Source organism: Myxine glutinosa, chromosome 8 (assembly GCF_964187855.1).
Source record: "Myxine glutinosa chromosome 8, kmMyxGlut1.1, whole genome shotgun sequence".
In the NCBI taxonomy this organism is placed as follows: Eukaryota; Metazoa; Chordata; class Myxini; order Myxiniformes; family Myxinidae; genus Myxine; species Myxine glutinosa.
Window position 1 is genome coordinate 67,432,281 of NC_136268.1, and position 25,608 is coordinate 67,457,888.

Here is a 25,608-nt window from a genome sequence, read left to right on the forward strand (position 1 = left end):
TACATAACTTGAGGGGAAAGTGTAAACATTGAAGGTTAATGAGTGAAAACTATCTGGGGAAATGGGGGAGAAACACGTGGTCGAAGAACGAACGAACGAATAAGAATGAATAAACGAATGAGAACAGAGAAGGAAATGTTTTTTTTTTTTTTTTTTTTTTTTTTTTGAGTTGAGATTTACACAAGGAAGTAGGCTATGGGTGAAAAGTCTGGGAATACAGAGAACGAAAGTTATTGGATCACAAACGACGGACCACTGAGAGAAAAACAAAGCCTCAAGGTTGTACAGTGCACACTGTACAAGGCCTTGCTCGCGACACGGCAAACAGACGATCAATTTATGAAAGATAAACACCGAGAAACAACCAAAGTTGCACACAATAACTTCACACACCGAAAGATAAATACAGTTTCGACAAAATACAATTGTGAACAGACTTAACTTCGAAAAACGTGGAGACCGTGTGGAGCTTCGAAAATCCCTGCCGCTGTCTCCAAGATCTCGCGAGATCTCTGATCAAAAACCTCAAACCTCAAAAATAGTTGGCTTCCCAATTTAGTGATTCAATATACAAATGCTGTTCAATTTCCCAATTTAGTGATTCAATATACAAATGCTGTTCAATTTCCCAATTTAGTGATTCAATATACAAATGCTGTTCAATTTCCAAGTCAATCGGATGAAAATTGACAGTTTTTCAGATGAAAATTGATGATTTTGGAAGTTTGACCTTGAGTTGACCTATGACGTTTTGACCTCAAAAATAGTTCGTTTCCCAATTTAGTGAGGCACTATGCAAATGACGTTAAATTTTCAAGTAAATCGGATGAAAATTGATGATATTTCAGCTGAAAATTGATGATTTTGGAAGTTTGACCTTGAGTTGATCTTTGACCTTTTGACATCAAAAATAGTTGGCTTCCCAATTTAGTGATTAAATATATAAATGCTGTTCAGTTGTCAAGTCAATCGGATTAAAATTGATGATATTTCAGCTGAAAATTGATGATTTTGGAAGTTTGACCTTGAGTTGATCTTTGACCTTTTGACATCAAAAATAGTTGGCTTCCCAATTTAGTGATTAAATATATAAATGCTGTTCAGTTGTCAAGTCAATCGGATTAAAATTGACAGTTGTTCAGATGAAAATTGATGATTTTGGAAGTTTGACCTTGAGTTGAAGTTTGACCTTTTGACCTTCCAACTTAGTGATTCAATATCCAAAGGCTGTTCAATTTTCAAGTCAATTGGATTAAAAATGGCGAGGTTCGAAATTTTATTTCCAGATGACCTTTGACCTTTAACCTAAAAATCAATAGGCTTCTCAATTGTGACGACCTCTACAGCTTGGTGAAGTTTCATGACGATCAGTTTAGAATTGTGACCTGGAGGCGAGTAACAAATAGACAGACAGAATAACAAAGGCAACCGACCAATATACTTGAAAAATCTTCTATTTTGCAAGAAACAAACAGTAACAGACAGACAGGTGTGAACACATAACCTCCATCCACCTTTGGTGGCGCAGGTAATTAATTCACCCTCAGGCTTCACCTGCCGGTTCGTTTAAAACTCGAGATATAAGAACTTTCCCCGACCGACTCAAGGTGGGAATATTTGGGGCCATTAAAGTAGTAGTAGTAGTAGTAGTAGTAGTAGTAGTAGTAGTAGTAGTAGTAGTAGTAGTAGTAGTAGTAGTAGTAGTAGTAGTAGTAGTAGTAGTAATAGTAGTAGTAGTCGACGTTGTCGTCGTAGTAATGATAGCAGTTGAAGTGGAACTACTAGTAGAAGTAGTGTTAATAGCAGTCGTAATGGTGGTAGTAGTAGTAGTATTGATGGTAATATTAGTAGTAGTAATAGTAGTATGTATTGGTGGTAATAATCTTAGTCGTAGTAATAGTAGCAGTTGTAGTGGTACTCGAAGTATTAATTTTAATAGTAGTCGTAATGGTGGTAGTATAAGTTGTAGAAGTGGTGGTAATAGTAGAACATAGTATGTAGTGGTAATAATAATAATAATGGTACTAGTAGTAGTAATAGTAGTAGTACAGGTCATTAAATATAACATTTATACTTGTGTTCGATGAATAGTGCATATAAACGGCATATCCACTACTGCGAGCATCTCATTTCACAAAATTCCTGGAGGCACCTCAAACAACAACACATGAAGGTCGAGATTATCAGGCTCAACTCAGAGAAGTAAAGTCGATACTCCTCCTTTACTCAATGAACACTCTGCGTCGCCCCTCGATTTCACTACTTTCAAATTTGTTCTCGTGCTGGGTTAAATAAAACCCTCTCCCGAACCATTACAGTATGTTTAGTGTCATAAACGAATGTAAATATAAGGTTGTTTATAGTCTGTGACCATTGATGTCGAGTTTGTACACAAAGGCGAAAGTCTATAATTTGGTGATGTTGTAGGATCTGTCCCCCGCCCCCTCCCCCCTACCCCTTGTCAGGCTTTAACAGACAAACGTACTCTATGCTTTCGCGGAACTCTTGAGGGTACTGGTTGTTTGCACCACAACGTCGCTCGGGGCGTGGCGCCGTTTGGCGGGAAACGTCTTTCCCAACCGAAGGTAAAAGAAAACTGGGTGGGGATTGGCATCGCGGCCAATCAGGGGTGTTGCGGTCATCCGGTGACAAAACGTGGCTCAAATCTTTGCGCCGCATACTCGTCCCACCACGGAGACCGCACAACACTCTCCGATTCCAGCTTCCAGCCCATTCCCAGGGAGGCAACTTTTACCGCCGGCGCCGTGGATATCCCAGCTGCTGGTAAGGCGAGACCCTCCCGCTCTTCCCCCACCAGATCCTTGCGCTGCTCAAGGTACGCGTCTTTTTCACAGTCATAAAGGGAGGTCGTGTGGCCGCTCCCAATGCCGCAGTCAGCAGATGATGCGGGTTGGGAGGCTGGGGAGGGGGACTGCGTCTACAGCAGGGTGCAGGCAGGGTAGGGCAGTCCGGGCTAAAAAAAAAACCCCTCGCGAACGTGACGGATCCCGCTGCTTGCTTCTCACTTTCCCTTTCCACACCCACAGGGAGCCGGCGTTCGCTGCAGCCTCGACCGTGCCCTCGGAGCATGGCATCGTTCGCCTACGATATGGACACGCACCGGATATTCTGTGGTGCCGATGAATTGGAGGAGGGCAGCTTCTACCAGGGGCTGGCACCCACCGACTTGTCCGGCAAGTGGACCTCAGAGGTGCTGCCCACGCCGCCGCTCTCCCCAAGCCCGCCGTTCGACCCGCTCTTAGGGAGTGCCGAAGCACCGTGGGAACCCTGGGCTGCGTTGGATGCGACATACGGCTCTTCAAACATGGCAGAAGCTCTGGAACTAGTGTCGGAGTTTCTCGATGATCGGGGCTCCCTCTTGAGCACGGCGGTGAGTGATGCCTTCGTCGCAGAGATCTTTGCCGAGATGCAGGAGGCGGGGGAGAGACCGCTCCGACACGACTGCATGTGGGGTACCTCCGACGCGTTCGACCCGGTGGGTTACCTTCCCTGTTCGGTGAACTATCCTGGCCACAAAGAGGTCCCTTCTATCACCTGCCAAGCACAGGTTACCCCGGTATCCAAAATCACCATCACAAACATCACGACCACCAACGAGACCACGGCCAACGCCCCGGCGGTCACCGCTTGCTCTCCCACGGGCTTTTCCACCTCCCGTCCTCACACATGTGGTTTGGAGACTCCAAGTGACTCCGGTGAGACTTTGAGACTTCCTCAATACTATACGTTTGGTTGTTGGAATGTGTTATGCCTGCTTTTCATGTATGGATAAACCACAAGTGTATGTGAAGGTGCCAGTGTGTAAGGTAAGTGAGATCTTTGAGAAGAGTGACAAGTGTCCATGTGTTCCTGACTTTCCTCGTATTTTATGGCCTAGTGTCAGGAATTTTGTACCAACCACAGTCCCCACCTTTCCTTGTCTTGCTCTGGCAAATTGCTCGAAGACGTCTCAGCATGTACAAGCTCCACCGATGTCGATTCCGCTTTTCTAGGTGAAGCGGACCCATTGATGCACCTTTTGTTGGTGTTTCGTGTTTAGTATACCGGTAGACCTCCGTCAGGTGTCATCAAAGGCAAACTCCGGTCATTGTGGTCGAGATAAATACCACATGCGTAGCCATGCAATTGGTATTCTATGTTTGGCATGTGCTGGTACATGAGATTGATGTGCTCACACCCAAACAAAGCTGCGCAGTATATGCATGTGGAATTTTTGGCGTGGTGAAGGGGGGACGTAGCTATCGTCAAATTAACTCATAATTATGATTTAAAGGCATCGCTAACAACATAAGTTGGCGCAGGTAACAGTAATCTCATTTCATGTTGCTATGAACGCTGTTGATCTTAACATTGCTCTGATTATCCAATTCCGTGCTCAGCAAATCACACTTATCGTCCTAGAGGTCCGACGGGTGTGTGGAGCGCCGAGGGTCCAGGTCTTGCTTTCATGTGGACTCTGTGTGAAAGAGAAATGCCGGATGTAAACATTTGCATCGAAGGATATCATCTGTTGCACACGTGTGTACGCTATGCAGTGGAGATTCACCCGCAGTTCCTTCGATGTCTGCGGGACGATCCCCTGGTCTCTTCGCATTGGCATTGCGCAAAACAGTACACGCACTATGCTCGGCATGTGCCGGGCTCATTTGGCGCCACTGCACTCATGGAATTTCTTCCATAGCATCTGAACTTTTGAATGTGCTGACAGCCCGTTGGATGCGACTCCGAGCTTTGCGTTGAGAGCAGTCAAATTGCCAACGGGGCTCAGGAAGCTCAGTGATACATGTTTCCAAAGAGCCAGGTTAACCTTTCAACCTCCCGAATGGTAATGATTTCAGAATTCGTCATCAGCACTTGATAAGTTCCAGCAGACTGCTCCAGCCATGACTGTTTATCTTCATCAAATGAGGTCACGGGTGTAGATCATGCATAGGGGAATCAAATGTGGACGCTTCAATTTGGGGACCTTTGCTGCCGGTACATGTCGAGTTTATTCCCACATTGCATTTCGGTGCCCACAACGTCAGGGCAGTGACCAGCCTTGAGATAAGACTTTTTTTTCTTCTGCCTCTTCTTTTTCCTCTTATTCTTCATCACAACCTTCTTCTTATCTTTAACTCTTCTTCTTCTGACCTTCCAAGATAAGTGTGGAAGCCTGATGCAGGAAGTTGCTTGGAGTATGGCAGCATAGTCTGACTTCCATTGAAATCGCTTGACAAGGCCACCCCGTCTCCCTTACCCCCCCCAACACCCCACACCACCTCCAAACAAAAAACAACCTGTACTTCAGTGGCATTTTCCTTTCTTTTCCTCTTTTCTCATTTCGATTTATCTTCCTCTAATCTTATTGTGATTCTCATTTTTTACAATGACACATATTATTATAAACATTCTCATTTGTGATTTACTGATTTTCTTCCTCCTCTTTTTCTGCTTTCTCCTTTTCCTTTTTTCTTTTGGTGCAGCGATAGATTGGCAAAGAGGAGATGGTTAAAACTGTAGACTGCACAATACAGCAGGGGATTTTACCTCCTACACGCTGCAGATCTGGTTTGAAGATAGCTGTAGGAGTCAGCTGAGGGGTGGAGTTGGATGGATGGAACCAGGAAGCTACGGGAGGGAGGAGGGATGAGACGAGTAAAGCATGAGCTTTCCGATGACAATACGCCGCGTTGAAGCTGATTTGGCCCTGAACCTTAGAAAACGAGAGGGAGGCTTTGCTTCCATCCCATCACTTTAAGCTGTGCCATGTGTGTCAGTTGGAACTGTGATCGCATATCACCTGCCTTACCTGCACACATTCGATAACAGATGCCTGGGAAAAGGAAAAGGAAGCTCGTCGGCACGGCCAAAGCTCTTCGAAGCTCGATTTTTCGCGTGATGAATGAACTAGCGGACTAGCCAAACGTGGGAACTGCTATAAGATAGGGAAAAGGGCTAGCAGTGCTGGTGGCCACAGCAACCCTTTGTGTGTGAATGTGGGACCAGTCTGCAATTTACTGGCGGTGTTTGGCTGGATGCAAGGAAAAGGCTATGTTTTGCATTCCAGTAGCATGTGAGATTTTGGAGGAATCTCAGATTTCCTTTCATTGTGCATATGGTTTACTGCTGTTCAGAAGTCATTAATCAAACCGTTTCTTGGTTGATCTTTCCCTCCACAGAAGAAGAGATTGATGTTGTAACTGTGGACCGTCGACAAACGCCCAGCCGCCCCTCTGTCCCACATTCGACGAACACAGCGGGCGTACGCTCATCCGAGCAGCTTTCCAGGGGAATGGCACGACACTTCCAGGTGTCCGTACAGCTGCAACACAACTACGCGGCTCCCACTCCACCGCCGGCACCGCCGCCGGCTCACCAACCCTCTCTCGCCAAGCGGGCACGTGCGGGAGGTGGTACGGTCCGGTGGCCGGCCCACAATAGCTGCGGCAGCTCCGGAAGCGGCAGCGCGTCGGATTCGGATGAAACGGAACGCCGACGCACGCACAACATACTAGAAAGAAGACGACGTGACGGATTGCGTTCACGCTTTGCCACATTACGTTCTGAACTGCCTGATCTGCGACAGAACCTACGAGCGGCCAAAGTTCTTATCCTGCGGCGTGCTGCTGAGCATGCGATACGCCTTGCCGCCCATGAAAATAGCCTTATAGAAGAGAAGAGGCATCTGGAGAAGCAACAAAGATTGCTTACCCGCCAGCTCCAGCGTATGAGGTCATCCACTTAAGAGAAAACTTGGTTTTCCTCTCAAGTTGTTTACCTTGTATTTCAGGCCAAGGACGGATTCGCATTGCTATCGGAATGCCTGTTAACTTTCTGTAGTCTGATATCACGATTTCTGAACTTAACCGATCGATGCAACCACAACATATAAAAGGCTTGGACTGCTTTCTTGACCTGAACAATTTGTCAAGAATCTCATTTCGTACAACAGGATATGTCAAACGGATCAGATCATCATCACATCAGGAAGCCATGGACTATAATCAGATATTTATTTGGTTTTCCTGTCTGTGTGATAGTGCTGTAATTAAACAATAAAGGAAAAAAAGACCACCAAAGGTCAAGTTTCACTCGCGTGGTGTTACCACGATGAAACCGCACTGCAGAGACAGGGGGGGGGGGGGGGGGATTGTTGACAGGATACCTGGAGCCAAGTTATTGGGGGGGGGGGGGGTTGTTGACAGGATACCTGGAGCCAGGTTCTTGAGATAAAACGCACACACCATGCAGGTAACCACTTGAGCACCAACAGTGGCTTAATCTCTGATAACGAGGCATATAGTACTACAACTATTACAGCAGCGATTATAACAAGTCTTTGCACCTAACCCCCAACACGAATCCAGTCACCTATGGAAAGGGGACATTGCCGACCGCTCAGTTCACAAACCCATCGGAGTGGTATGCTGATCGATCACCTAGTTGCAACACCAGATTCTTGAAGTAAGTAGCGCTGATTTCCAGGTATAGGCCTTTGTAGCCTTCAGTAGTGTGGCCCAGTAGTTGGTAAGCTGCATGCAGTGGGCGGACGGGGATTCGGTCATGGGAATGTTTTGGTTTGCTCGTAAGCCAGCCTATATTCATAAGATCCATCATTCTAGAGTTGTTATCACTCAGGCTGAACAGGTTCCGAAGGTGTGAAGTTTCGCCCTCGTTGCACCTGGCTGCTGCCGGTAGTGAAAATTGGATTTCCCGCATCTCTCCCTCCTCTATAAGCCCGTGGAGCTAGCAAAGCCCTGCGGTTGTAGTGATATTAACGTGAGAGTTGTAACAGAGGACTGCACAAGCAGTCAACCTAAGGTTTGTTTTTGTTCAGCTCGCATCGCTTGCTCCTTGCCATGCCAGAACCAACTGCGAGGTTTAATCATAGCATTATTTAATAATTTCGTTGTATTTAATTCATCTTTAGTATATTTCTAGCTTTTATGCGCATTGACTGCCTCCAGCTTTAAGATTTTGTTGTTTTTTATACACAAAACAAAAAATGTTTGAAAAATTAATCAGGGTTTAATTCAATCTTTTCTAATAAATCTTATGTTCTGACATGATTTTGTGTTGGGATATTAGTGTATGATGTATGTTTTACCATGCTTTGTTTCCTTTCTCTCTTTCACTTTTAAAAGCACTTTATTTTATTCTGTTATTAATAAAATAAAGTGAACTTCATCTTCACGAAGCAAATGAGTGACTTTTCCTTGTGCAACTTACACCTTATTATAGGAGATCACATTCTGTGCCTCGCATACTGTAGCAAGAGCCCTCGGATGGACGTTAAGCCGGGTGTCCTGTCTTCCAACACTACCCGATGAATGTTGAAAATCTCACAGCTTGCTTTGTAAAGAGTAGACAAGTTATCTCTGGCACCCTGAACAAATCACAAATTCCTGCCCTCACAAACTTCCTCTTGGGAATGCCAAAGGCAAACCACCCAGTGTAATGCTAACCATAGGGTGATTTGGCAGCACCGAACCTGCCTTATTGGAGGGTGTGAGGGGAAGGGGGAGGAGGATGGAGATACAGAGAGAGAGAGAGAGAGAGAGAGAGAGACATAGTAAAAGTAATACAGGATGTGTGGATTTTCTCTACTCTAATCGGGCCGTACAAGGGTGAGTGCGTCCGTCTGAGGCAGCGAAATGTCCCTCCCACCACTCTTTTCCTGTACTAATTGCCATGCCTCCTGTGAGTAATTAGCGAATGGTGGCTTCCTCCCTCACTCAAGCCTCACCCTCTCCTCCCCCCTCCAGTCCCAGATCAGATGTCCAAGGGCACATTGCCATATTGGCTAGGAGCACTATGGGAAGGACCACTGGGTAGTGATATGATCTTAGAAATGCTGCCATGTGACTGGAGGGGGGTGAGGAATGGTAGGTACCCTGTGATAGCATAATGGGCGACTCAATGACTGTAGGGGTTGACGTAATCACCCGATGGGTAATGTGCACGTACTTCCGAAATCAACACAATGACCAACAGCACTAACTAGAACGGCACATTCGGTAGCATTCATTGAAAGAATTATCGGAGCTGGAATCGCATCTTCAGCAAAATTGAATCAATTTGTCCTCACACACCCAACCTGTCCACCAGGTTTCGTCTGAATCCGTCCATAACTTTTGGACATATACTGCTCACAGACAGACAGACAGACAGACAGGGGTGAAAACGGTAATGATTCTGATTCTTGAGATGATCCAGGCTCAGCCATGTAGGAGTCTGACCATTCATGGAGACTCCAAGGTCGGAACACTGGGTATCTTATCAGGAATGATCATAATGAGTCATTTTTACACTCAACCAATACAGGGAACTTTGATTTGTCAGGGTATCGATCCGAAGGCCTTGTGTAAAAGATGTCATGTGCAGATTTTTTTTATAAGTGAGCTAAAACTGGACACCTTTCACAGAATCATGATGTTTATTGATGAGGGCTGGCAAGATGGCCTGGAGGTATGCACACTCGCCTCTAAGCTGTCTAGTCTGGGTTTGAATTCCGACCCAGTTATAAACTGTCATTCTGGTCCGGCTCAAGGGTCATTACGGGCACGTTAAACCTATGAAATGATAGTTACTATGAATTATGTTTGGTAGGGGGTGGGGGGGGGGGGGGGGGGGAGGGGAGGAGGGAGGAATTGGGAGTTGTATGGGATGTGAGGGCTTTTATAAATATATATTGTTTGTTTGGTTCCGGGAACACAAGAGGAGTTATACTCGACTTTTGCATATCTTCTATCTTACAAAAGGAGCCGTGTCTGTTTGTCTGTCGTGTTATAACTTGAGAACGGATTAACAGATTTCAATAAGTCCAACTATTGTGGATTCAGGGAACTCGCGGGAAGGTTTGTGATGCAAAAAAACAAATAAAGGTCGGTTTGTGTGTGTGGGTACATGGACACACGTGTCAAAACTGCAAACACCAACTTGTGACATTAGTTATATCCCCCAGGAATCCTTTTTTGTTCTTGCCCCATAGATTAGCCATCGCAGCAAAGATTGGTAACTCCGTCATTGGAACTGTCACTGTGAACTGTATTAACAGGAAATAATATTGGACATGTCTACCAAGTTTTGTCCACGTCCGACAATACCTTTTTGAGATTTTGTGCTGTCATTTTTGGCCATATCTCTCAATGGTGAAGAATCTCATCCACGGATATTTCTGGCATTTACTATACCAGAAATATCAGTAACACCTACTTCCTACAGCATTGGGCATGTTCATCTGGCGGGCACGAGATAACCATAGAATTTCTCATGGACGTCGAGTTTCCTAAAAAAAAAGGTTTCATTGTAATGTTAAACAACAGTAGTGACTGCTTAAAAAGGTCATCTTCCTTTTTTTTTTTTCCTTTTTTTGTATACAAGATCGAGGCTCGTGCAAAAGCTAACATTAATCACAAAAAAAAAACGGACACATAAAACATATAATAAAGGGAGCAGGGTACAAGATGAGGGGAGAGAGGGAAGCACACAAGTACATTTGAGAACAGGGACATCGGGAGATCTGTGGGAGGGAGAGGGCTTGGGGGGAGGAGGCATGGAAAGGGGGGGGGCGGGGGGAGGGGATGGAGTGGGAGAGGTATAAAGCACATGGACACTGCTAGGACTTTTTTTTTTGTGTGTACAAGATCGAGGCTCGTATAAGAGCTAACAATGACAAAAAAAATAAAATAAAATAAACGGACACATAAGCCGAAATAAAGGGAGCGGGAGACAAGATGGGGAGAGAGGAGGAAGCACACAAGTACAGCATTTGAGACCAGGGACATCAGGAGATCTGTGGGAGGTAGAGGGCATGGGGGGAGGAGGCATGGGGATATGGGTGGGGGTGGCAGAGGTAAAAAAAAACAAAAAAACACATTGACACTGCTAGGACTTCCAGGAAAGAAGTCGATATTTCAGAAAAGTGTATCTAGGGTGAATTAACAGGGGTAGAAAAGATCAGGGTTTTGGATGGGGGAAGATAAGAGATGGTGGTGGTGAACGGCTGTTTTAAAGACCTGGAGGGAGGAGTGGGATTGACGAGAGTGAGGGAGTTTGTTCCAGAGGCGGGAGAAAAGAGGAATGAAGGAGTGAAGGTGAGCAGAGAGTCTTGATTTTGGCAGTTTAACCATAAGAGGGTTGCTGGCAGATCTTGTGCGACCTGTAGGACTATTTGGGGGACAGAGCACAGACAGGGCTGGGGGAGCTCGGCTGGAGCGGAGTCTGTAAAAGACAAAAAGACCACCAACCTGCCTGCAGTGAGTGAGTGAAAGGCCCTCACAGTCAGCTTCATCACGGAAGATTCCAATCCAAAATTTCCAATATTTTGAATTGGAATATTTTGGATTGGAATACATTTGAGATATATTGAAATATTCCAATATTTTGGAAATGAAGCTTTGGTTTCAACAGCGTGAAGCCGAGCAAGGTGTGAGGCAGGAGCACCGGCCCAGAGGGGGGAACAGTATTCCATTGAGCTGTGGATGAAAGCCTTGTATGTGGTGAGGAGCTCAGGTGTGCCAAGGAAAGACTTCGCACGACGGAGGGTGCCCAGTCGGCGACTGGCTTTGGAGGGCAGCTTGGAAATGTGGTTTTCCCAGGAAAGATCATGGCAGATTGTGAGACCCAAAAGCTTGAGCGACAGAACTTCTTGGAGAGGATTGTTGAGAAAGTAGATGGGAGAGTTGTCCAGTCGGTCTTTTCGGAGAGACATAGTAAGAGTGTGAGATTTGTCAGGATTGAAAGACAATTGATGGAATTGACCAAATAGTTTGTTGTAGAAATAATTTTATCTTCCTGCATGTGTGTGTGCTCCATGAAACGCCATTATAAGCTATTTATACACCTTAACACGGATTTCGCCCAAGGTGGAAACCCCCTTGGAGAGGGTGGGAAATTAAATAGCTACAACCTCTGTCATGTGACCTATAATCCCCATGGCAAGTTTAGTTGATATTTGGTGAGTATAACGACCGAATGTATCAAATTGCATATTTTTGTATGATTTCCGTGAGTCCGATTTGCATTCAGGAACAGGACAATAATGGTTAGCCGTCTTGTAATTGCAAATTTCGTCTAAACGCTGAAAATTATGTTTAAAAACGATTTCAATTATAGATTTCACGTGAGTACAACGACAGGTTAAAAGTTCCCGGCGAGCAGAACCGAATCAATGAAAACGTACACACTGCGCATGCGCAAACGGACCCGTTTAGCATTCTCGGATCATTTCAAAAGTCCTGTGTTCGTGGTCGAAATAACTTCAGTCCAACGTCAATCCTGGCCAGCCAGTTTGTGAAAGGCCTGGGCCAAAAACTTTCCCAGGTCAATCACACAATAACGTGAGAATAATTGTGGCCGTTAGTGTAAGAAGAAGAAGATTCGTGTTTATTAAAATACAGGATACTCAATGCGGGGCCATCTATTTTTACTTACACTCGAGTGGGGGTGAAAACGATAAAAGTGGAAGAGAAAGAGAAGAGGAGACAGATGACAGGAACTAGGAAGAGATTCAAGAGAACTAAGGCATATGGAGAACTATCGATTCAAGAGAACTATCGGTTTGTTTGTTTGTCTGTCTGTTTGTTTGTTTGTTTGTCTGTCTGTCTGTCTGTTTGTCTGTCTATCGGTTTGTTTGTTTGTCTGTCTGTTTGTTTGTCTGTCTATCGGTTTGTTTGCTTCTCTGTCTGTCTGTTTGTTTGTCTGTCTATTGGTTTGTTTCTTTCTCTGTCTGTTTTTTTGTTTTTTTTGTCTGTCTGTTTGTTTGTTTGTTTGTCTGTCTGTTTGTTTGTTTGTTGTGTTATAACTTGAGAACGGATTGACGGATTTCAATAAATCCAACTACGGTGGACTCGCGTAACTCCCGGGAGGGAGTGTTTGTGATCCCCCCCAAAAAATTATATATTTTTTTATGGGTCCATGGACATACATGTCAAAACTGCAAATGCCAACATGTGACGTCGGTTATCCCTGCATGGAGAGCAGTATCATCCAGGAATCCTTTTTTTTCTTCCCCCATGGAAATCTATATTATAAAAGGAGCCGTGTCTGTTTGTTTGTTTGTCGTGTTATAACTTCAGAACGGATTAACGGATTTCAATAAATCCAACTACGGTGGATTCGCGTAACTCCCGGGAATGCTTTGTGTGCCAAAGAAAAAAAAGTATTTTTTTTTCCTTTTTTTTAGGGTGTGTGAAAAACATGGTGTGTAAAACATGGACACGCGTGTGAAAACTACAAATGCCAACACGTGATGTTGGTTATCCCTGCACGGAGAGCAGGATCTACCAGGAATCCTTTTTCCTCTTCCCCCATAGATTAGCCATCGCAGAAAAGATTGGTATTTCCATCAGCGAAGCGACGGGTCTGATATTCTCGTACATTATAAAAGGATTATGGACCAAACTGTTTGTTTGTCGTTGTTTTTGTCTGTCTGTCTGTCTGTCTGTATGTATGTTTTGTTTGTTTGTCCGTTTGTTTGTTTGTTTGTCTGTCTGTCTGTTTGTCTGTCTGTCTGTCTGTTTTGATACTTGCTGGAAAAGATTCCGGCAAGTATGTTGATTGGTTGGTTTGTCTGTCTGTCTGTCTGTTTGTGCACAGTAATATGTCTACACCGTTGCACATAGAATCGCCAAACTTTACACACATATTTGTCTTGCCCTGGAATAGACTGTGCCCAATTTTTAAATCTCTCGGCCCAAGGCCTCCATTATGACGTCATAATTCGGTAATTCGACAAGTACAAAACTTAATCCAATCAAGATGCAATTTCTTGAGCGACATGACGGCATAAACTGGTGGAGAAAAAATAATGATGACGTCATCGGTCACGTGGTTCGGCCGCCATCTTGGAAAAAACGAAAAGCTTTGCACCTTTATATCTCCGAAAGTGCTGAATAGAAAAAATTGAGACATGGCTCATTGTAAAGAACTCTCCATGGGGAATAAAATATGTTAATGATGAAGTCATAGGTGCCTCCATTATGACGTCATAATTCGACAAGTACAAAACTTCATTTGTTTGTTTGTTTGTTTGTTTGTCAGTCTGTTTGTTTGTTTGTCAGTCTGTTTGTTTGTTTGTCATGTTATAACTTGAGAACGGATTAACGGATTTTAATAAGTCCAACTACGATGGGTTAGGGTAACTCCCGGGAATGTTTGGATCCCCCAAAAAACATTTTCATTTTTTATTTTTTAGCTCACCTGGACGAAGTTCAGTGGAGCTTATGCGATGGCGCGTCGTCAGTCAGTCAGTCAGTCCGTCAGTCCGTCCGTAAACACTTGAAACTTCTTCTTCAAAACTGCTGATGGGATTGTGGCCAAACTTGGCACAAATTATATTTGTTTTACTGTGACTGAAGTTTGTTCACGACATTAAAAAAATCGGAGTGTAAGGGGGTTTACTGGGGTCAAAGTGGATCCTGGTTTTTCACCCCCCCCCCCCCCCCCCCAAATAGGAATTTGCTTTTTCTTCTGAAACTACACACACAATTTCGATAAAACTTGACCACGACCTTAATCACCCGTGATGTACCGAAGTTTGTTCAAGGCATTAGAAAAATCGGGGTCTGAGGAGGTATACGGGGTTAGGGGAGTGGGGGGTTGCCCCCCAATATAGGTATTTTTTTTGTTTGTTTGTTTGAAGTAATATGATTATGTTAGTATGATTTTACATGCTGCCCTGTCTTCCAGCAACCATTGAAATTGGTTTGAAATACCTTTAGTCGGTGCAGTATACTGTTTATTATACTTATAGTACCTGGTGAGCGCCAGGGGTATTTCCCCTATACTATGTTTTTTATGGGTACATGGACACGCGTGTCAAAACTGCAAATGCCAACACTTGACGTTGGTTATCCCTGCACGGAGAGCAGGCTCTCCCAGGAATCCTTTTTTTTCTCTTCCCCCATAGCTTAACCATCGCAGAAAAGATGGGTATTTCCGTCAGCGAAGCAACGGGTCTGATATTCCAGTGCTATATCAATGAAGTGGGCGAGACAACTACACCGGGAGGAGACAAAAATTCCACCATATTGCATACGTCAAATGTAGATGGGGTCGAATAATAAATAATTCGACTGTATTTGGGAAATGCACTGCAGCCTCCGCTTCTGGAACACCAAACTTTACACTGTGATTTCGTGAAAATATAAATGATTGAAGAAAAGGTTTTCAATATCAGGAACTTTGATAATAATGACGTTTATCTCAATGGAATAATTTGGTCTTATGCTACAATTAGAACGAAAGAAGAAGAAAAACAGCGCTCAACGTTTCAGGCGGTGTATAAAAGAAGGCTCACCGGTGGGGTTTGAATAAATTAGCTTTATCTTGTTTTTGAAAACACACCATTGGAAATTAATTTAACAAAAGTCCAGAATTCGAAAAGAATAATAAAATAAAATAATTATAGGCGATGTATGTTTTCAGCCAGATGATATATATATGTATATATATTTGGAGTTTGGACAGTTATTGAGTTACTAGTTAGATGGCGATGGTAGGGGACGGTCACTTTTACAAAGGGAAATAGTGTACGCATGTATACCATCGCTATGAGAAGCTCTTCGGACGAAAGAGACGAGGCCGAGGGAGACATTACGAACCATATGGTTTGAGGCAGAGATCGTGAGTCGCACGTGTTTACACAAGTATGGCTGCACACCTCGCCAGGAAGGCTTCACCTCTTGTGGTTATCGTGGGAGCCACGGGCACCGGGAAATCCAAGCTGGCAATAGAGTTGGCTTCGAGATTTCATGGCGAAGTCGTGAGTGCAGATTCCATGCAGGTAAGATGCTCGCTGAAGCTGAAGCTGAATCACACCTCACCTACATTTGAGTTCGAAGCTTAGCGTTAGGCCCCAGTACCGTGATACTATACTAGCTGAGGAGGAATAGTAGTAGTAGTAGTAGTAGTAGTATTTGTAGTTAGTAGTATTTGTAGTTAGTAGTATTTGTAGTTAGTAGTATTTGTTGTTGTTGTTGTTGTTGTTGTTGTTGTTGTTGTTGTTGTTGTTGTTGTTGTTGTTGTTGTTGTTGTTGTTGTTGTTGTTGTTGTTGTTGTTGTTGTTGTTGTAGTAGTAGTAGTAGTAGTAGTAGTAGTAGTAGTAGTAGTACAGTAGTAGTAGTTGTAGTAGTAATATTTGTTGTAGTACTAGTAGTAGTAGTAGTAGTAGTAGTCGTATTTGTTGTAGTAGTATTAGTATTAGTAGTATTAGTATTAGTAGTATTTGTTGTCGTATTAGTAGTAGTAGTATTTGTGTAGTATTTGTTGTCGTATTAGTAGTAGTAGTATTTGTGTAGTATTTGTTGTAGTAGTATTAGTAGTATGAGTAGTAGTAGTAGTTGTAATAGTCTTGGTCTTAGTCTTGGTCTTAGTCTTCGAGATGTTTCCAGTGTTCATGGCCTCGTTTAAAAGTTTTTCATTGAAATAACGAATATGCCGAGTGTTCAGTTTTAGATCCGGTTTCTCAATAGGATTAGTCACTTGATTAAATGGCAAATGTTGTATATTAATATTGATATCGTAGGACGCAGGGGATTATTTTCAGGGGTTTTTTTGTGTTGCTTCCAATCTGTTCCATCGTTTCATTCAGATGAAACGAGAAGTTTTTTGTGTTTGCAGTGTTTAAACTTCACATGGAATTTGTAAGCATATTGTGTGTGTGTGTGTGTGTGTGTGTGTGTGTGTGTGTGTGTGTGTGTGTGTGTGTGTGTGTGTGTGTGTGTGTGTGTGTGTGTGTGTGTGTGTGTGTGTGTGTGTGTGTGTGTGTGTGTGTGTGTGTGTGTGTGTGTGTGTGTGTGTGTGTGTGTGTGTGTGTGTGTGTGTGTGTGTGTGTGTGTATATATGCTAACCTATAGCTATACAGTGCGTATCAAAAAATGTAATCCGAATTCAAGGGGTTAATATGCAAAGGTTATTTAGTTTGACAATTTACATGTGGTTTACCAATTATGAGGAGATCCTCAGCTTTCCATTTAAGCCTTTCATGCGTCATTGCTGTCACACATGACAGAGTACATGTTCATTGAAAATGACAAGTTCAAATCGCATTTTTACAAGTTTGGCTAATCGGTGCAAGACAGTTTTAAATGGACGCATTACTTGTCGACTGCCAAGTTGATTATGTAAAATTGTTAAGTTGGTCTGGTAATCGTCAGTTGCGTCATCCTTTGTTTAAGATGGGTATTTAAGATGGGCCTACAGTGTATGGGTTTAGAGGCGGTCTGAGTCATTGAAAAGATGGTTCAACTTACGACTGAACAGTGGACCTTCGTGGTTACAACCTTTCACCAAACTGGAAGTTTGCAGCGAACTCGTGATGCGTTCAGGGAACGTTTCCCAGAACGGGAGCCTCCAGCAGCCAAAACCATCTGGGCGAATGTTAGAAAATACCAAGAGCATGGCACTAGCCTCAAACACAACAAGGGGAATTCTGGTAGGAGGCGCACTGGCCGATCGGAAATGAACAATGCAGCAGTGAGGCAGCAAGTTTTGGAGCATCCTCGGGATACCAGTGCAAGACGAAATGGGACAGGATTGCCTTCGGCAACATTCAACCGAATCACAAGACTGCACCTCCACCAACATCCATATCGGATTCACATCCGGCATCAACCTACGCCAGAGGATTTTGCCAGGAGGCTGGTGCTTGCCAGATGGTTGACAGCACGTTGCGAAACAGATGTCAATTTCCTGCGGTATCTCGTTATCGGCGATGAAGCTGCTTTCGCCATGGATGGCAAGGTCAATACCCATAATGTCTTGAATATGCACTGACAGGACAACCCCTGGAATTTAATTTTGACACAAACATGAATCGACAAAAGTGGACTGTTTGGTTGGGACTTTGTGGAAGTGGTCAGGTGATCGGACCATTTTTCTTTCAAAGGAATGTCAATGGCAACAGATATCTGCAGATGATCAATGATTACGTTTTACTGCAGCTGGAGGAGAACTTTGAGCGACAGGTTCGTGGTGTCTTCAGATATCTCTGGTGGGCTCAAGACGGTGCCCCAGCACATCATCTTATCGCTGTCCGAGATCGACCGAGGGAACTCTTTGGAGACCGAGTCATCGCCCTCAACCATGCAGTGGAATGGCCGCCAAGATCACCTGACTTCACACCATGTGATTATTTCCTTTGGGGACATTTAAAGAACAAGGTGTTCGTAACTCCTCCTCGTGATCTTGACGAATTGCAGGGCCGTATTTGTCATGAAGTGAATGCTTTGCGCAATGACCCGGCTATGGTGAGACAAGCAGTTCAGGGCATGCTCCGCCGCTGTGAGCCTTGTGTTGTAAGGGGAGGTGGACATGTTGATTGTTGAAGGTGTGGGTGCATAAAGGCCAATCATTCCTGAGAAGTTCACATCTGACGTTCATTTTGCACCAATTATCCTGACTTGCATCGATTAGCCAAACTTGTAAAAATGCGATTTGAACTTGCCATTTTCAATGAACATGTACTCGGTCATGTGTGACACAATGATGCATGGAAGGTATCAATGGAAAGCTGAGGATCTCCTCTTAATTAGTAAACCACATGTAAATTGTCAAAATAAATAACCTTTGCATATTAACCCCTTGAATTCGAATTACCCTTTTTTTGATACGCACTGTATATATACCTCTCTAATAAATGGGCTAACCTATATTAGGCTAACCCCCGCTCGAGCATGGAAAATGGCCTTAAAATGCTGTGTGTGTGTGTGTGTGTGTGTGTGTGTGTGTGTGTGTGTGTGTGTGTGTGTGTGTGTGTGTGTGTGTGTGTGTGTGTGTGTGTGTGTGTGTGTGTGTGTGTGTGTGTGTGTGTGTGTGTGTGTGTGTGTGTGTGTGTGTGTGTGTGTGTGTGTGTGTGTGTGTGTGTGTGTGTGTGTGTGTGTGTGTGTGTGTGTGTGTGTGTGTGTGTGTGTGTGTGTGTGTGTGTGTGTGTGTGTGTGTGTGTGTGTGTACAGATGGGAATAGAGCCTGTGATGGATGCTGTGAAGAGAAACAGTTTGAGATGGTTTGGTCATGTGTTGAGGAAGGTGACTGGTTGAGAAGAGTAATGGAAATGAATGTAGAAGGAAAGGAAGTAGAGGATGGGGAAGACCGAGAAAGACTTGGCTAAAGATTGTCGAAGAAGAAATGTGGGCAAGGGGGTTAACAAGGGGAGATGCAGAAAATAGGGCAAAATGGAGAAGATTGTCATGGGGACCGCAAGGCTAACCCCCGCTCTTGCAGGGAAAATGGCTTTAAAGTTGGTGTTGGTGTTGTTGTTGTTGTGTATATATACAGTCGTGGCCAAAAATATTGGCACCCTTGCACTTTTTTCAAATAACTCACGATCTTCTCTTAAAAAAAAAAAGTTTAAATTTACAACAGTATTTGGCCTCCACAATTCTTTATTTCACTGTTAACATTTCACAACTTTTGTTTTTAATTCAGAACTTAATATATCCTTTTAAATCAGGAAATAAAAAGAAATGGCAGTGACAAAATAATTGACACCCTCGACTTAATATATGATAGTACATTCTTTGGGTAAAATAACTGCAACCAAGCGCTTCCTCTCGCCATGGATGAGCTTCGAACACCATTTTGTTTTCTGTAAACATAGAGATGATGTGTTTTACCAAAAAGCTCTAATTTGGTCTCGTTTGTCCACAGGACATTCTCCCAGAAGGATTTTGGCTTGTCCAGGTGTGTTTTAGCCAGATCTAGTCAGGGCTTCTTCTCTCTCTCTCTCTCTGTCTCTCTCTCTCTCTCTCTCTCTCTCTCTCTCTCTCTCTCTCTCTGTCTCTCTCTCTCTCTCTCTTTCTCTCTCTCTCTCTCTGTCTCTGTCTCTGTCTCGCTCTGTCTTCCTGGGTCTCCTACCATAGGAACCCCCTTTCATCGAGTTGAAACTGTTGTCCCTTGTGTCTGAACGTCAGCTTGAATATGTTTGGCAGTTGATCAAGGTGCTTTCTCCACCATTCGAACAATGCTTCACTGCTGAATTCGATCGAGTTTTTTTTTATTGCGGCCACATCCAGGGAGGTTGGCTACAGTGCCATGGGCCTTAAACTTCCTGATAACATTGTGTATGGTGGACACAGGAACATCAAGATCTCTGGAGATGGACTTGTAGCCTTGAGATTGTCCATGCTTGGCTACAATCTTGTGTCTGACCTCCTCAGACAATTCTCTGGTTTTGTTTCTTTTCTCCATTCTCATTGTGGTACACAGTGACACAAAACAACAGAATGACTCCTTTTCTCCATTCAAACTGATCGATTGAGTGATTTTTATATTTCAGGCACCTGTAACTCACCACAGGTGAGTTCAATTCCAAAGTAAAGGAGAATCACCTGCTTGAAATATAATTATTTCTAACATCTTCTAAACGGTGCCAATAATATTGCCCGGGTCATTTTAGGATTTCTCTGTGGAATAAGCTAAGATTTAGTGATTTTTTTGTTTGTTTGTTTTGTTCCACTGCAAACCAAAGAAATACATATGTGGATACCAAAACATTTTTTAATTTCAACAATTTTCTGGAAGAAATGGTGCATTATTTAAAAAGTGTGTGTGTGTGTGTGTGTGTGTGTGTGTGTGTGTGTGTGTGTGTGTGTGTGTGTGTGTGTGTGTGTGTGTGTGTGTGTGTGTGTGTGTGTGTGTGTGTGTGTGTGTGTGTGTGTGTGTGTGTGTGTGTGTGTGTGTGTGTGTGTGTGTGTGTGTGTGTGTGTGTGTGTGTGTGTGTGTGTGTGTGTGTGTGTGTTACATTGCCACCATCTTACCTTAGGAAACCTCTTCCTATCTCTAATCTGATTGGTTGCCCGGCACAGCAATGACTCCTAAGAATTTCCTCAACCTTCAGGAAATCTTGACAGAGGATTTCCTAAAGGATGTTTATGCAACAGCCCTCCTGGAAATCCTTCGTTACGGAATCATTGTACCTTAAGTGTAATCTTTCCTTCATGATTAGGGAATTTTATGCAGCTGGGCCATAGGCCTGATAGTGGATCAGTTGATGTGCCTTGAGAAAGCCATACAGGCACCCTCTACCTCTTGTAGGTATCGCTTACGAGAGAGTGGAAAATGAGACTGGTGGAATGTGGTTCCAATGAAAACCTTTTATACTTTAAGGACCGGCCAATGAAGTTTATGCTGATCACTAAACTTTGTCCTGACAAAAGAATGGTAAAACGGAATGCTGGATTCCTACTGAGTGAAAGGGTTCAAGAGAGCTTAAGGGTTTGTGAATTCGCACCTTGGTGAATAATTTTATTGGATCATTTTGACATGTCAATGTGTATTTTTTATTTTTTATTTTTTTGTATACAGAATCGAGGCTCGTGAAAGAGCTAACATTTATCACACAAACAAATCGAACATACAAACAAAATATATAAAAAGAGGGAGCGGTAGACAAGATGGGGAGAGAAGGGGAAGCACACAAACACATTTGAGAGCAGGGACATTGGGAGATGTGTGGGAGGGAGAGGGCTTATGGGGAGGAGACGTGGGGGGGGGGGGGGGGGTGGGGAGAAGTATAAAACACAAGGACACCAAGGACTTCCAGGACAGAAGTTGGTATTTAAAAAAAAGTGGATTTGGGGTGAAATTAGCGGGGGTAGAAAAGATCAAGGTATTGGATGGGGGAAGATAAGAGATGGTTGTGAACAGCTGTTTTAAAGACCTAGAGGGAGGAGTGGGATTGAAGAGAGTGAGGGAGTTTGTTCCAGAGGCAGGAGAAAAGAGGAGTGAAGGAGAGCAGAGAGTCTTGATTTTGGCAGTTTAACCATAAGAGGGTTGAAGGCAGATCTTGTGCAACCTGTAGGAATGTTTGGGGGACAGAGCCCAGAGAGAGCTGGGGGGGGGGGGGGGGGAGGGAGGGGGCAAGGCCGGAGAGGAGTCTGTAGAAGACGGAAAGACCACCAACCTGCCTGCGGTGAGCGAGTGAAAGGCCCTCGGAGTTAGCTTCATCGCGGGAGATTCCAATGATTCTGAACGCTTTGGTTTCAACAGCGTGAAGACGAGCTAGGTGTGAGGCAGGAGCACCAGCCCAGAGGGGAGAACAGTATTCCATTGAGCTGCGGATGAAAGCCTTGTATGTGGTGAAGAGCTCAGGTGTGCCAAGGAAAGACTTCGCACGACGGAGGATGCCCAGTTGGCGACTGGCTTTGGAGGCCAGATTTGAAATGAGTTGTCTCGTCTATTACCCTGATCGCATCGCCAGCCACCACGAGTTCAAATAGCCCCTCATCATCGCTTTAATCTGTCTGTGTTGTTTTGTTTTAAATGTGCTATGTTTTCCTCACATTACCCTCCTTTAAAGCTTCACTCCGGTGCGGACTCATTCCGCTGATGCTGTGTAGGACGTCGCATGGCTAGTGCTGCATTTTGGCCAATTGGATTCCACCCTCAGGATTTGACTGGAAATCCAGTGGACAACATATTTGTTGTGCACAGAGCGGCCTGCGTGATGTCACTGAGAGTCGTGAGCCAATTCGTCGGTTCACGTGTCTGGCCACATCGGATTATATGCAAGAACAGTTGCTTGGAATGACAGAAGTGAAAAATCGTCGCCACAGCAAGAAAGAGGTCCCATTCACTCCGTGCTACAATGGTTGAGTCATCGGATAAAGGAAATGAGCGAGAACTTCATACTAGTTCCTGTGGCGAGTGCGGCACCACAAATGAGAGTTTGAGCCCCATTCGTGTGGCATGAGCATTGAGCATTAGGAACACCGCCAGCTGTGCCATGCTTCTGGAAGTTCGATAGTTCAGTGCATCCCTACTCTTCTTACTTTTCCCTCTTCCTGTCATTCTGTCCTTCCGTTTCCAAGGTCATACATTTCTATATACAGACTTGGCATTTAATATGGAATATTTTTTTTGTGGGGATGAACTTACTTTTCAAGATGTCTTAGAACCAAAAGTTCATTGGAATTATGTTGAAATTATTCTAGATTTTGTTAGTGACCTTTAAAAGAAACAAAAACGACATTTGACATTTCGAAACAAATTGATTCTTGAAAGTGATGTAAACTGATATCGAACTCAATTCATTGACAGTACTGTGTTAAACTTCTGTACGTTTTCCAGAAGTATCTCTTTATTTTGCACATTAGCCCAAATTTTTTTTAACAAAAACAAAAGGTAAATTACGACTGGGATTACGGACAGTAAAATTACAGTTCAGTACTTCGTGTAACCCCCACGAGCATTCAGGAGAGTACGTACACGTTGAGGCATGCTGTTCACGAGATTTGCCAAGGTTTGGACAGGAATCGCTTGCCATGCAGTGACAATAGCCTGCTGCAATTCACGCACAGAGGTCGGCTGCTGGTCCAAGTGGTCGATTTGACGCGTTAATTCTGCCCACAAGTTCTCTATCGGATTCATATCCGGGGACATGGCAGGCCACTCCATATGCTCTACACCACGATCAGCAAGAAAGTGTTGGATCATGCGAGCACGATGAGGCCGTGCATTGTCATCTTGGAAGACAAAGTTTCCTCGAAAGGCTGCACGAGCAAATGGAAGCAATGTTTCTTCCAGAATGGCCCTGTACTTGAACTGGATCAGGTTTCCATTCAGAACAACCAGGTCAGTTTTGCCCCCTGCATGAAAAGCAGCCCAAACGGTCACCCCACCACCTCCAGCTTGGACTTTTGTCACAATACAATCTTTGTTGTAGGCTTCATGCACTTGTCTGCGCACTCGGACGCGGCCATCTTGACGATAGACCAGAAATCTAGACTCGTCACTGAAGATCACGTGATTCCAGTGTCCTGGCTGCCATTGACGGTGCTCTCTGGCCGACTGCAATCGGCGCTGGCGGTGTTGTCTGGTCAGGCGTGGCTTTCTCAGGGGACTCCTGGCACGATAGCCTGCTTGAACCAGTCGTTGGTTGACTAGCCTTCTGGATACAGGCACATTTGTCAGTTGCTGCCACTCAGCCCTAAGCCGATTAGCTGACTTGGTACGGCCATTGCGGACTAACCGGTGCAGTTGGCGATCATCCCTCCTTGTGGTTCTGCGGGGACGTCCTGGCCTCGGTATTGGAGTAGGGACACCCCTCTGAGCATTTCGTTTCAGGATCTTTGACACCTGACCTTGAGTGATGCCATACTGCTGAGCAATAGCACGCCGTTTCATGCCATAATTTCGTAAAGCCACCACTCCATGACAAACAGCATTGTCGAGTTGACGGACCATCTCCAGAGGAAGCGGCAATAACTTTTGGAGACGTGCAGCAGTTGTTTTCCACTAATACAGAATGCAACAACCCTTGTATACCCAACTGTGAAGCCAATCATGAAATGCACCTGTCCGTACATTTTGCCACGCCACCTGTGATATAATCCTGTTGTTGACTTCTTGCTGCGAAAGACAATCAGTGACATGGTTCTTTCAACAAAGACATCACCGAAGGGTAAAATAAACTCACCAGATTGATATACTGAGTTCAGAAAGTAAACCCAATTCAAGAAAAAAAAAAAAAATTCATATTAAATGCCAAGTCTGTACGTATATATATATATACACACACACACACACACACACACACACACACACACACACACACACACACACACACACACACACACACACACACACACACACACACACACACACACCCACACACACACACACACACACCTTTCTATATAATGTCGTACAGTTGACAGTGCATGTCGGAACAGAAACTCAACCATGAAGTCCAAGGAACTGTCCGTAGAACTCCGAGATATAATTGTGAGGAGTCGTAGATCTGGGGAAGGGTATAAAAACAATTCTCGGGTGTTGAAAGTTCTCAAGAGCACAGTGAGCTCAATCATTAGGTAATGGAAAGAATATGGAACTAGTCACTCTTCCTAGAGCTGGTCATCTGATCAAACTGAGCAACTGGGGAAGAACATGAGGCTAAAGATTCTGTGGTCTGATGAGATGAAAATTGATCTATTTGGCCTGAATGCAAAGCACTACACCTGGGAGAAACCGAGCACAGCTCATCACCCTTATCCCTACTGTGAAGCATGGTGGTGGCAGCATCATGCTATGGGGATGCTTTTCAGCATAGGGACTGGGAGACATGTATGGATGGAGGGAACAACAAATGGTACAAATATAGGTAAATCCTTGAGGAGAACCTGCTGCAGAGTGCAAAAGACCTTTGATTGCGGTGAATATTTCCATATCAACATGAGAATGACCCCAAGCATGCAGCCAAATCAACACTGGAATTGCTTCAGAACAAGAACTTGAAAATCTTTGAATGGCCCAGCCAAAGCCCAGACTTGAATCCCATTGAGAATCTGTGGAAAGACCTGACGATTGCTGTTCACTGACGCTCCCCATCCAACTTGATAGGGCTTGGGCAAATCTACAAGGAAGAATTGGAGAAACTCCCCAAATCCAGATGTGCAAAGCTGATAGACATAACCAAGAATGCTCAAAGCTGTAATCACTGCAAAAGGTGCTTCTACAAAGTATTCACTCAGGGTTGAATACATGTATGTGTAAATTATATATTTCTGTATTCCATTTTTAATTATTTTCTGAAAATATCGCTCAAAAACAAAATAAAATTGCACTTTGACATTATCGGGTATTATGTGTAGATCAGTAACAAAG

The 25,608-nt window shown here is 44.1% G+C and overlaps 2 protein-coding genes across 3 annotated transcripts in view; both read left to right on the plus strand.

Annotated features, from left to right (window-relative positions):
- The first annotated feature begins 2,497 nt into the window (after positions 1–2,497).
- LOC137432562 (myc proto-oncogene protein) lies at positions 2,498–8,196 on the plus strand. Its single transcript, XM_068124600.2, has 3 exons — positions 2,498–2,784; positions 3,048–3,716; positions 6,183–8,196. Exons 2-3 carry the CDS (start codon positions 3,089–3,091, stop codon positions 6,746–6,748), a joined length of 1,194 nt encoding a protein of 397 aa, XP_067980701.2. The 5' UTR covers positions 2,498–2,784; positions 3,048–3,088; the 3' UTR covers positions 6,749–8,196.
- A 7,290-nt stretch (positions 8,197–15,486) lies between these two features.
- Positions 15,487–25,608, plus strand: part of TRIT1 (tRNA isopentenyltransferase 1) — a 153,107-nt gene continuing 142,985 nt past the window's right edge. For both annotated transcript variants that reach the window (XM_068124601.2, XM_068124603.2), the window contains exon 1: positions 15,487–15,790. In XM_068124601.2, coding sequence (XP_067980702.2) covers positions 15,656–15,790 — 135 coding nt within the window. In that variant the 5' untranslated portion in view covers positions 15,487–15,655. The remainder of the gene's footprint in view (positions 15,791–25,608) is intronic.